This window comes from Dryas octopetala, chromosome 7 (assembly GCF_963921425.1).
Source record: "Dryas octopetala chromosome 7, drDryOcto1.1, whole genome shotgun sequence".
NCBI classification, from domain to species: domain Eukaryota; kingdom Viridiplantae; phylum Streptophyta; class Magnoliopsida; order Rosales; family Rosaceae; genus Dryas; species Dryas octopetala.
Genome location: NC_141372.1, coordinates 8730252 through 8743848, shown reverse-complemented (window position 1 = coordinate 8743848; position 13597 = coordinate 8730252). Strand labels below are relative to the sequence as shown.

General features: G+C 37.5%; 1 protein-coding gene across 1 annotated transcript; it reads right to left on the bottom strand.

Annotated features, from left to right (window-relative positions):
• Nucleotides 1–8139: 8139 nt before the first annotated feature.
• Nucleotides 8140–13284, bottom strand: PIP5K2 (phosphatidylinositol-4-phosphate 5-kinase 2). The gene is made up of 8 exons (XM_086250283.1): nt 11642–13284; nt 11391–11555; nt 11042–11207; nt 10723–10833; nt 10422–10615; nt 10180–10310; nt 9991–10084; nt 8140–9299 (listed from the first exon to the last, which is right to left on the bottom strand). The coding sequence occupies exons 1-8, from the start codon at nt 12802–12804 to the stop codon at nt 8990–8992; spliced, it is 2334 nt and encodes a 777-aa protein (XP_086106409.1). The 5' UTR covers nt 12805–13284; the 3' UTR covers nt 8140–8989.
• Nucleotides 13285–13597: the final 313 nt, after the last annotated feature.

Here is a 13597-nt window from a genome sequence, read left to right as displayed (position 1 = left end):
TACTGTTTTAAATTAATTCTTTCTACCCAATTCAGTATGGCAATGGAGGTCAAGAATATTTGATGGCTTTATACCCTTTGAAACTTGTAGAACATATGAGCTATGCTAAGCACCGTCGTGGATGACTGTTAGCCATTGATTAAGGTAGGCTCTACCATGAGGTCCTCATTGATCAACTGCCAAGAGCATTTTCATTGCAACATCAATTTCCCAAAATCTTCAGGGACCACACTGAAGGTGATAGCACTAAGTGACAACCTCAAAAATCTAGCAACCATATGGTTCTGCCGCCCTCAATGAATGTTAAATGTTTTTCTTGACCCAAAAAAAACACTTTCACAAGGTGCAACAGCATTTCCTGTCACATTTCTAATTCAAGCAGGACCATCATACACTGGGCAGGTTGATTTTATAGGCCCTAGAATAATTGGACCAACAACCAATAATCCCATGAGAAAATGGATCAACCCGTTGAATATTTTAGCACACCATCAACACAACTCAAGAAAATTATTGCATATTGAAGCCTATCTTTTCCAAAATGGTGGGGTGGGTTGATGTGGGGTTCTTGTGTACTCAACTTGAGAAGCCTCATATCATGCCATTCTTGTGGTGTCTCTAGCACTCTCCTTTCAATTATATGGTGGCAAGTGTTTGATTGAAAGGAAGCCTTTGATTACCATATCCAGGCTGGCTGTGAGCATTTCTCAGAGTTCAAGCAAGTGATGAAAGCCAACTATTGTTGGGTTTCGATCTCCTTTAGCAACTGAAAAAACCACTTATCTAACTTTTGTTGATGTATGCATTTGAAGAATTACTGTGTGTCATAGAGAATGTTCTAGAGTTTTTTGCATCCATGCACTCAACTATCATCACCAAATTTGTATGGAAGATTGGTAATTATCAAGACACAAAAATATGGCTCATCATTTGATGGTTTGAGAAGTTATATGTTAGGACCTTTCAAAAAAAAAAAAAAAGTTATACGTTAGGGGTATCTCATATTCATAAACTCTTCTAGTTCAAACTATTCTAAAGTTAAGAACTAAAAAAGGAGAAAAAAACCACTTTCATAAAGTTGGATTTTTTTGGGTGATCATCATAATAAAGGTGGGATTATATCTCCTTCCTAACATTAGGTAATTAAAAGGAAATAAGTTAAAAGAACTCCTTCCTAACATTAGGGTACCCTTAAATTTTATTAATACAAAATAGTTCATCAAACTGATAGTGTTTATACCTTCAATGATAAAACACTTATTTCCACATTTACAATAAGAATTCGACTCTCATTTTTCTTTTCTTTTAAATAAAATAAATAAATAAAAATCACTAGTGATTAATGTCATATGAGAACTTGAGAAGGGTGAACATTGAAAATTACCAATGAAGGCTTCAAGGATATTCCTAAACTCATGGTCCCATATCTTAAAAATGACAAATGAAGATGGACCATAAGCTTGAAACTTCTAATAAGTATTAATGTTATCGATCTAAAGGTCATACAATGCAATTAGATGTCATATCTAATTACTTTATATTTTAAAGTTTATTAGTGATAAATAATACGAAAAGGATTTAATATGGTAATTCTTAAATTATTTCGCTCTTGTATAAAGTAATGTTTTCTTGTTAAACAATCTGATATATAATATATTTATGTTTTTAAAAAGCAAATTTTGACAATTTAATTATGTTGACGTCTAATCCAAATTTATAATATAACAACATAAACATCTTAGGTTGCGACTATTTGCCAAAAAATGTGGCTCGGTCCCTTGGACCCTTTGGACAGGCAGGTCCCACAAAATTCAAGGGAAACATAGGGTCTCCCCCAACGCTCACTGTCCAACTTGGCAGGCATCTTTGTTTCTGTTGGTGAATTATAAACCACATAATTCACTTGGTCCGTACCATGTGTATCTACAGGTTCAACTTATGAATGTTTTCTTGGGGAATTCAAACCCAACTTGTTTTTTATTTTCACACAAATTCATAATATTCATGAAAATTCATAATACTCATGAAATATTGAGTAGTGGCTTTAACTTTTAAGGCAGTTGAGCAATTAAAAGTTGTGCATAATACCAAAAAATATATAAAAAGTCCAATCACTAAATTATAAAATGATATATATGCTGCACTTAGAAACCTCAAACAATGTAATTTAGATTCAGGGCCAGTCTTAAAAATTTTGGGATCCTAGGGGAACTTTCAAATCCGAACCTCATTATACACATTCACAACCAAAGAGAGCACTAAGAAATTAAGAATAAGAAAGTGGGGCTCCGAAATCAAGCAACTGTACATAAATAGGGATAAAACTAGATCCTTTTTCTTCTTAATTTAAGAACTTTATTGGGTCCTTGAAAGGAGGTTGGATAGAAATAGCAAGGTCTCATTGGGACCAAGTGAAATTTTTAGGACTTGAAGAATTTTATTTGACTTTTTTATTTCTTATTAAAAAAAAAGTTCTAAAGTGAGAATTGCCTTGCCATAAGTTGAATTCAATGGAATTTCTTATTTAAAAAATAAGGGCTTTGCTCATAAGGCCTTATCTGCCTTGCCAATGGACTGACCTTGTTTAGATGGTGATTAAATCATCAAAACACATTTGTTGCGGATTCATGCAAAGTAGACGTTGATCGATTGACAAGGAAAAACTCAGTATTGATTATATTAGAGTATAAAATTACCATTTTAGAGCTTAGAATTATCTATAGATCCGTCAATTAATATACAAAATAAACATACATATATATGTAAGACACATGTATTTTGCATTTTCAGTGGAGCCGAGATTTTCATGATGAAAATGATATTATATTTTTTGTTGGTCTGAAAAATGATACTACATTTATGAATATTTAATGAAGAAATGTGAACAAAATGAAAAAAGAAAGGAAGAAAGGGAAATGGAAGTAGGGGAGTGTCCCCTAGAGCGGAACCTGATGTTGGGAATGAAATGGACCTCTCCTCCTCCTACCCCAAATTAACAGCCGCACTTATATTATCTTTTCGAACTTGTACCACATATTAATCTTATTTTTTATTTTATTTTAATTAATTAATTAAGATGGAATTTGAGAGGGCACATATATAGCACGTAACCACGTTATGCACGTTAATTTTCAAGTGTTAGGTGGGTGTGTACTGTGTAGGGTAGGGTAATTAATTAAGCTTCTCAATATATATATATATATATATTAATTTATTTGTCAATTTCGATCTCATGCATCATAATTAGGGTTGGGTTGTGTTGTGTTGTGGCTATCACGTTTGCTGTATTCCAATTATTGTCATCGCAACTAGCAAATTAGTGCAAAGCACGTCGAGGTGCATTGCATTTCTCAATCTTCCTTCATCCATTTTCCTCAACATGCTTCAATTATCATATATGTTTATCTCATGAATCCATCCCATTATAAAACTAACATGTTTTGAATTTGAAAGAATCAAGACCAAGTCGATATGTGAATCCTCATCTCAGATCACATCTCAGCTCGATCTTGATTATGATTCTATGGCACGTTCTTAGTATTGTCCAAAACAAATAATGCCACCAAAACTACACATTTATATGGATTATTATTTGTTGAGGTAGGAAGTAGGAGGAAAAATAGTCCATTAATTCTATTAATTGTGTCCAACCAATTAGCCACCCTAGCTACGCCAATTGCTTGCTACCTCATTTATTATGTATACAAAAGGCATGGAAATTAAACCTCAAGACACCATAATTAATTAGCAAGGTCAGCCTACTTTTTTCTTTGCATACAATATATGCACAATCTTTGTTGGGTGGATGAAACAATAATTAGAGTGTAAAAGTATTTAATTATAGAGATTGGAGACCATTGGATATAAGAAATATATATGGATGGAGTTGCCTCCCTGCAAATCAGCTTCATGTTGGATATCACTCTGGCTTTTTCCCGACATGTGGCCGCACCCCATTTATGTATTTAACAAATACTACTCGATCAGAATTAATTACAACTCAAGAACAAACCTTTGGGGGCTCACTGTCATCAATATTAATATTACGTATATATGCTTATTATTATTAATATTACAAGTGAGATAAGGGTGATTAAAAAAAGGAAAAATCATAAAATTATATAATTAATTAGGTACGATATATATACATAGAAGTGAACATGTGTGAGGTCCTGTTGTATCAACTCCCAGTTTCTGGGAGGTGATTATATATATGCATGTCACCAAATGCACCAGCCAAGTTTGTTTGTGCACAGTCAAATCAAGTCCATTATAAACTTGTTGAGGCTACTAATTAAGATTGTGACATAATTAAACTTAGTGAGTATTTTTCCTTAACCCATTAAAAATAAGCTTGTTAATTAGCAAGCGTAGGTGTGCTATGAAAGTATAAGCCAAGATTAAATAGTGAAGAAATCATGCATATGCATCATAGACTTTGTATGCTTTGGTCTTGAGTTGCATAGGCTTAGATTTGGTAAGCTTGTTAGGGAAGATTGAATTTGTGTGTACATTTATATCCAAGGATTTGAATAAAAGTTTTCTCCAAATGAACCGTTACTGCGAAATATTCTAATGTACTTAAAAGTCTATAGTATAACAATTGTATTACGTAATCATACTAACATGATAAAACAAACTAATTAATAATGAAGTGACATGTAATTACAGTAGTGTGATTAAATTCAAAAAATTTATGTAACCCATATATATATATATGACATAAAATTATTTAAATTCTACTGATATCCAATGCGTATCTAATTATTTTTCTAAAGTGCGTTAATTTACTCAAGACTTTGTTGTTAAGTTAGAATTACTAGTTATGTAGAGGGACACAATCACTTACCATTGTAGTTGTACCTGGAAAGCTTATCTAAAGTAGGTGTAGGTCTAACCTACTACTTTTAATGACACATTTTTGTCGGAGATAATATTTACTAGTTTGACATGCCCGATATATTTATAGTTAGAAGTTAAAACCCTAGTGTTGAAATGAAATTGTGCAGCATTTATTATAGGGCTGTGTACTGTAGAATGAGGAAGCTTTAACTTAATTGACATGTGGCTGGTCTGCTATGGGCGGTGACTTTGTCTGAATAACCCACAACACAGGGTACAATTTCAATTAATTTATTATTCGTTTGTCCCTTTATTTTATTGGTCCCAACCAAACATTATTAACCCTAAGAAATTACAGAGCACAGCAGAGCAAAGCAAAGCAAAGCCTAGATCTCCATTGCAGATGAAATCTCCGTACAGTCACTCACTCACTCCTCTCCTTGAAGAAATAACGTTTTTCTTATGCTTTTTAGGCATGCAACACCAAAGCCCACCTAGCCCTACCCCTCTAGTCTCTACCCAACTAGCTAAGCTACCTCACCTTACCATGCACACGTCAGTTTTTGATATCTGTGCACAACTTATTTGGTTTGGTTTCTTCCTCTGCTTCACTAAATGGACTGTTTGGTTCTCAAGAAAACTGTTGGGAAAATTGAATGGTAGTTTTTACTTTTCAACTAAATGGACTGTCATACTGTCATACTGATACCAAGTTGCATAGCGAATACGGCCCATACTAGACCACTAGTTTTGCTTGCGTTTAGTGGCAAAATCCAGACATGGATGCAACCAACTTTTATGGAATGGTTCTTCTAAATGTACCCGGCCCCAATTGCTTTACACACCCCCAATTTTTTTAAAAAATATTTTTTTACCCTCAATACTGTTTTATTGGTACTCAAAATTTGTTCTTAATTAGGAGAATGAGGCTGCCCCCAACCACCCTGTTGGCCAGCCCCACCATCCTTTCCCGTCGGCGACCACCCCTCCTCCCTTCTCTATCTACAAGAAGAGAAGGGACCGATGACCTTACCCGCCTCCAAATCGGAGGATGGTGACTAAAATTTCTAAAAACAAATGCTACCATATAAAAATGTCATTGGTTATACCGGCCCACAAAAAAAAAAGGCATTGGTTATAAGTTAACCCATATGCGTATTTCATTGTAGGGTAAGGTGACCTATAAATATAATAAGGCCATAACTGAAAAAGAAAAAGGGATTCAAATGCTCTTAGAACGTGTCATTTTGTTGAACTAAATACCAGAATACAGTAAGGGACAGGTCCTTTACAGCAGGATTTTAACATCCACTTCACTTCTGACTTCACAATGTGTCTTTGGACCAACCCAAATAAATAAAAAGAAAGTGACTTAATTGGGTTGGCTGGGATTTTAATATCCACTTATTTGGTCTTCAATCTTGATGGGTATTAATTATTTTTCAAAAAGGCATAAACAGGTCCAGACCCTAATGCATTGCTTGGTCGTCTAATATGTAGCACAATGATATGAAGATGAGAATATCAAAATTAACAAATAAATAAGCAATTAGACATGTTTGGTAATTAACAATGAATTTTGAATACATATAATTAAAATTCCGATTATTTCTTATTTTATTTTTATAAATATAGTAACAGATCATACACACACCTTTTTGGATTAGAATTCAATTCTTAATTAAAAGTCAAATCCAAAACCTTCTCCTTAGTATAAAAAACATGTATTATCACACTCTATAAACATATCACATTCAACTGCTTAAGAAAATTATACGCTTTTTTGTGAAAAAAACTTAGACGATTATACCACGTTATTATGTTGATGTAATAGATTCAAACAATCATGCAAAACTATATGTTAATGATTTCTAACAAAATAATAATTGTCACCCAAATAAAAACATACATAATACCGTTTCACCCAAAAATTTCTCCCATACTAAGGTTTGCATTTCTTTTCCTCTATTAAGGTTTTAAAATTTATAAATTTTTTCAATTATGAGAGTAAAAAGATGTGAGAATTAAACTCATTAGTATGAGAATAAGTGAAACTCTCATAAATGGTGCATACAAAGAAGCAAATGACACTGTTGATGTGATCGTTTTATTCGGATACATAGACAACATAGTTAATGCTTACAAGCTCTGGACTCGCAAATTCTTAGACACAATTATCACAAACTAGTTTTTCATAATTTTGGTCTAGGATGTGTTAGGCTCTTCTCTTTAGCTACCTTTTGTACTAAGAAAGTAATACTATAGCATATATAATTTGGTTAAGATGTAATATATTATATAGCATATATAATTACGCAAGCCTTACTATACATTAATAAATTTGGATTCAAGAAATTGAGCAAAAGGTGAATATGATTACTTCAACCGTTTTGGGTTTCATCCTAATTTCTTGAAGTTTGTAACATATCGAACTCATCACCTTGACTTTCCTGCTATCCAAATGGTTAAAAATCACATGTCACCGCCCAAAACATTTCCACAAGGAAAAACTTTCTCTGTACACTTTTGTTTTTAACTCTTGAATATTAACGGATTTATTTTTTTACTATTAAAATATATTTTTTACTATAAAATATAATAATATGTCATTTATCTCTTATCACGGCGTCGTATGAAAATAAAATGTGATGAGAAAAACAAACACGAAAAATAGTGACAGATGATTGATGATCGATAGCAATGAAAATATATGGCCCCATGGCAACAGTGAAGGCTGTAGGCAGGACCGCAGGAGGAGACCCCTGCTTTAGGTCTGAGCTACCAGACATTAGTTGGTCCCAAAAGGGCCATGGAATGGTCAAAAAGAGACACAAAACTCTACTCTACTATATGAGAAAGAGACTTCGACCCAGCCAAGCCAAGACTACCCCTCTCTCTCTCTTCCCTCCACAACTTTGACCTAAGCTCTGCAAAGTGCAAACTCAGTGCACCACTCCCAATGCTCTTATTCTATTCTATTCTTTTTGAGGTCATGATACAGTTACCAAACATTATTAATACAAGAATTCCCACACTAGAAATTCATTAACTCTCTAATTCACTGCTCTTTTGCTCACACATATGACATATCACAACCATAAAACCCCATATTTTAACATACTCTACAACACAAAAATATTCTAGTGTAAAACGACCCTTGTATTAACTGTGTTTGTATGTACTTGCCTCCTCTTAAATAATGCATCTACCATTTAGTTGGTCAATGCATGAATGGTCATTGTTCTTTTCCCAATTCCCAGATTTGCTTTGGCAAGTATTTCTTTTACCTGCTACACAGCTACTCCCCCCTCTTCTTGAATTTCATTCCCCAAAAATTATATATAAATAGATATTGATGCTACGAAAACAGTAAATAAAGGAAGGGGTGGGAGTAAACAAAGTAGGCAAAAACAAGAAACAGCAGCGCATCTCTCTCTTGCTTTCACTGCTTTTGATGCGTCTAACATCTCCTCCTGCCCAATGCCCTCCCTTTCACTGCAAAAGCAAAGCAGTGACCCCATTTCTACTCCACATTGCATCCCTATTTTTTATACATCTCATAAAAGGGCAAGACTCAGAGAGAGAGAGAGATTCCGCGGGGTCTCTCTGTCTACATGATTCAAACTTTTTTCCTTTTTTTCTTTAAAATATCACAAAAATTCCATTGAATTCCATAAGCAATCCAACCTTTTCTATAATAAACCTGTACACTTTTTGTTATTCCAAGTCTCCCCCACATTTTTTAATCTTCGCTCTGGGAAACACATTTTACTCTGTTCCCTATACCTATCTTTCAAATCTTCACATTCCTTGATTACCAAAAAAATTTTCACCTCAGGTAAAAAAAATAAAATAAAAAAACCAGAACTCAAACCTGAACCCCCCATTGAATGTACAAGACCCACCCCCGCCAACACCAAATGACCTTGGCTGTGTCTTCAAAATTCAGCCAAAGGGGTCCCCAACAACAAATCACCACGCTTTTGTTGTTCCACCGCAGTTGCAGTGCTGCAGTCTCTGAACCCTCCAAGTCTTTGCTCCATCCACCTGCTGGAGCAGCTTGATCCTTCTCTCAAAAGAGGATAGATTGGTGAATCTTCTTTATGCTACAGTACCGGTTTTCCACCAGCAATTTTCACTTTTAAGACTACCTGTCTTCTATGAAAATTCTACCAATGAAATCCCGGAACCTCTTCGAGTAAAGCTTCGGATCAACAGCTGAGATCGAAGTTGGGTCAACTTGCAAGGATTTATATGCGTGTTCTAACTTCTTGCTGATATCATAGTCTTGTAGAATGTCAATGATCCCAAAATAAAGAACTACGTCGTATATCTCACCACTGCGTGAAGGGGTCAAATGACTGAACCCACCAGGGGTGTACTGATCAAAGTCACTCCTTCGAGACATCCTCTCTGCCCTTGCAGGCATATTGGCTCCTAAACAGATCAATGGTTTCCTGATAGAGAAGAAACACAATTAGCCCATTCTCGCGAATTAACTCACATAAATACATTCAAGAATCACCATAGCATCACAAAAAATACATTCACATCTTTATATTGTTTATTTCCCTATGCCCCTACCCTCAAAGAAGGGGTTAAAATGCAAGGGTCTATTAATGGTAATCTTTGTTTTCCGCATCGGGAGAATGTATCTGAGATATATATCAAAAAACAATTGACCTCAATTTGAAGATTAACCATGAAAACAGTGGTTTTAACTTCTGCCAGTGAAGCAGAAATGTGGCATTACCATTACTGATCAACCATGGTAATAGATTCACTAGCAATTTAAACTGATACAGGATACAGATTTAATTTGGGAAATGAGCCAATTACAACCTTACTCTTATCTAGAAATGCATAAGCGATATCCTGCATGTGTCCCACAACTGTTGCCTAATGGATACCCCACAAAAATTACTCAGACAAACCAAGCCTCAATTATTTCAACTAGATCGAATTCAATGGCAGAATCATTAGTTCACCTAATGCCATCAAAACTAGAATGACATAGCTCAACCACATTATGTTCTTAAAATTCTTTGATAAATCCTTTCTAGAAGTCTTGGTCAAATCATTTCATGGTTACATTAGGTTGTATAGCTTAAACTAGAAGAAAACAAGAAATGAATCGTCAAAACATACCGGCCAGACAAAACTCGATCCATATCTTGTAGCTCAGCTTCAATAAATCGACACCCACGCATAAACTTTTCATTCTGATAGGAATCCTTTTGACCTGCAAGGGGCAAATAAACTTGATTCAACATTCTGATTGACCCACAAAAATATTAACCTACAAATTACTGATGGAAGGAAGATATGGTCAATTACCAGAGCGCAAGAGAAATGGTGACAGCCCCATTTTGTCATATGTGTTGCCATCATAAAAATGAAGACCAACCAAAAGACTATAATCCATGATTCTCTCCGCTTCCAAAAATTCACAATCTAGATCAACTTGCCTGCCAATATTTCAACCTAATTAATAACAAGCCAAGGTGAATGCAAAAGAAACAACAAGGTAAAAGCAATTCCATAAAGGGGGGAAAATGTTACTTTGTTAGAGGACTTACTTCATAAGCTCTTGGAACCATTTTGGTTGGAGACGAAACACAAAATTAAGATCAAGGTCCTTGAGGGTTGTGATTTCATCAATCTCACCCTCGGGCTTATCAGTTGTTCGACCATGAGATGATCCTTTCAGGTCAAATCGTCTATGTATTCTGTACTCTGAGCAGAACAAATTGCCCATCACGATAAACCTTGTCTGATTTCCAATCAAAGGACAAGAAGTTAGATAGAAATCAAGACCCCATCACTGAACAAAGGGCTTAATTTTCTAAGCCATTCAAATTAGTCCCCCAAATACACTACCTTCTGACCGCCGACAGGTTTGACACAATGCACACCGTAGAATTTTGTCACAAGAGAATTTTCATACCGAGAAACATGTCTATAATAACTTGGAAGCATCCTAATAAGCACCTGAAAACAAAATGTCAGCCATCAGTTCATTTCAGCAACACAAGTTACACAACACATTCTAGATGTTGTCTGATTAAGAAAGCAGAGTGGAAGTTTGAAGTTTCAAAACAAACAAAATTTCAAAGCGCTAATCATGCGACACAAATGTTCTTTTGTGTCCAGAAAGGTAAAAATGATAGGATAGAAGTCAAACAAGTGGGCAACTAACCTTGACTTCTGATTTCTTGACCGTCTTTATCATAAATCTATCATCCTGAGTCAGGTAAAAGAAGCTTCCACTCTTCCCTGGAGAAGAAAGCTCCCTAAGGGCATCATTTCCACAAATAGCCAGCATATAATCTGCAGGATCTACTTGGAATAGCTCCCTCAAATGTCTGAAATACCCAATAAGATTTAGTCACGAAACTGAACCACACAAGAATAAAAAAAAATTGTGGCAAAATGTAGATTGATTGAAGCAGGCAATGCTTCTTTAGAAGAAGGGTTATTCGAATTCAATTAACATGAAAGATACTGATGCAATGATAATTAACCTGAAAACCAACAGCACAACATACCTGAACACCAAAGGACAGTAGTCTTTCCATCGGAACTCGAAGGACTGATGCGGCGGCGTTTTGTTGGATCCTTCAGGTGGAAACCTGGTCCAGAACTTCTCCTTGGGATCGAAATCACTGGGCTTAAGCTCCCGCAATATCGAAGCGTGCTTCCCAACAGAGTACCTAATCACAAAAACAGCAAATAATGAAACTCCAAAACAACCCAGAAAGCAGAAAAAAGTATCATGATCGAGAAATCGGAAAAGTACCTAATACCCAGCTGCAGATTGAGCATCAAATCGTAATTCTTATGCCCTTTGGAAATGGTCTGGCCGGGCTTCTTGGGCTCGCCGGAAAAACAACAGGGAGTCCTTCGGAAGCCCTGGAAGGCATCTCGATCGAACGCAGTGCCATTCCGATAAAACATGGAGGCCTCCACATTATCGATAATATCACAAGTAATATCCCCAGCTTCCCCATCACTCTCCCAAATACAAATCCTGGGAAACGTCCTCTCCGCCAAGCTGCCTCTAGCTCCGTCGACGGAGGAGCGCTTCCGCATGGTAATGGTGGTGGTCAAATTGTCGGCCGGAAAAGCCCCAATGTCGTTCAAGGTCTGCTCCTTGCCGCCATTGGCCGGGTAAAAAGTGCCGTTGAGCTGCTGAATCTTCAAGTCCTTGTTCCAGCAACCGACATAGCAGCTCCCGTCCGGCCACGTGAAAATCCCACTCCCTTTGGGAACTCCGTTCTCCCATTGCCCGTCGTACTTGTTCCCGTTGGCCCAAATCAAAACGCCCCGACCCGAAATCACTCCGTTTTTCCACTCGCCCACGTACTCGTTCCCGTTCTGCCACACGTACCGTCCTTGTCCGTCTTGTAAATTCCGCTTCCACGACCCCTCGTAGAAGTCGCCGTTGGCGTATCGCTTTTGCCCGAACCCGTGTTTCCGATCCGAACACCAGGAGCCCCGGTACGTGTCCCCGTCGGATCCGATGAAGGTTCCGAAGCCCTCCATCCGACCCGACTTGAATTCGCCCTCGTACGTCGCTCCGGACGGCCACGAGAACTTGCCTTTCCCCGAGGCCTTGCCTCGCCGCCACTCGCCCTCGTACATACACCCGTCGCTCCACAGATACTTGCCCGATCCGTGTGGGACCGTGCCGGAGAAGCTCCCGATGTAGAGATCGCCGTTCGGTAGATGCCTCTCCACGCTCGCCGTCGCCGTCGTCGTGGTGGGTGTCACTCGACGGATTCCGGCTTGGGATCGGCTCCGGCCGATGGGGACCACCGGCGCTGCGGCAACCACCAGCTGCGGCGACTGTAACTCTCTCTCTACCTTGTTATTGTTGTGGCTCTCGTCCTCGGACCTCTTCTTCTTGGCGGTGCTCAAAACGATGTCGCTCGGCGATTCACATAGCAGTGCCTCTCGCATTTTCGGCTCACATATATTTACAGACCCACACAGACCCAGAACTGGAAACGGTTCCCTCTGACTCTCCCTCTGTCTCAGAGCTTCAGCATTCGACCTGTTTCGGCGAAAGAGAAGAAGTCGCCGGAAAATGAATTCCGGTGGGCATTTCCAAGCAGGAATTTCTTGTTTTTTTTTCTTTTTCTTTTTGTTTTCTCTCTGTGTGTCTCTGTCGCTCTTTCTCTCTTTGGTGCTTTGTGTTGGGAAAATAGGTGGGAATCCTACAAACAGACACAAGGGGCACAGCGGAGAAAAGGATAGAGAGAGAGAGAGAGAGTAAAGAAGAGAGATAATTGAAAAAAAAAAAAAACCAAAAAAGAAAATTCAAAAAACCCCCCAAAAAACAAAAATAAAGGTGAAGTGAGAAGAATGCAGTATTGATGAGCCGGCTTTTGCATTGGGAACGTTGCTACCTACAAATACAATGTAGCAGCAAAACGATTAACGAGTCATGTACACCATTTACTCATATCACCATGCCCAACCAGCTCACCTTTCTTTCTTTCTCCTTTTTCTTTAATGACCTTTTTGCCCTTCTACTCATCTACTTCTATTCTCTCTCTCCCTCTGTGGTTTCGCCGTTTCGTCGTGACGTGACGGAATCGCCTAGGGGCTGATGTACACATACGTAATTTCGTGAATCTCGTTTGCCCCCGTCTTTTCGTTGCTCTGGAAACTCTGTAATTACCAATTTACGACTTCGCTTTTCGATTTATTACGGTATTGCCACGCTGTGGTCCCCACTCTCTCTCCCAAA

Coding starts and splice junctions, on each gene's coding strand:
- PIP5K2 (XM_086250283.1), bottom strand. CDS start 12,804: ATGCGAGAGGCACTGCTATGTGAATCGCCGAGCGACATCGTTTTGAGC. Junction 10,085..10,179: donor ACCATTTCTCTTGCGCTCTG/GTAATTGACCAT, acceptor TGCCCCTTGCAG/GTCAAAAGGATTCCTATCAG. Junction 9,300..9,990: donor GATCGAGTTTTGTCTGGCCG/GTATGTTTTGAC, acceptor CTTCTCTATCAG/GAAACCATTGATCTGTTTAG.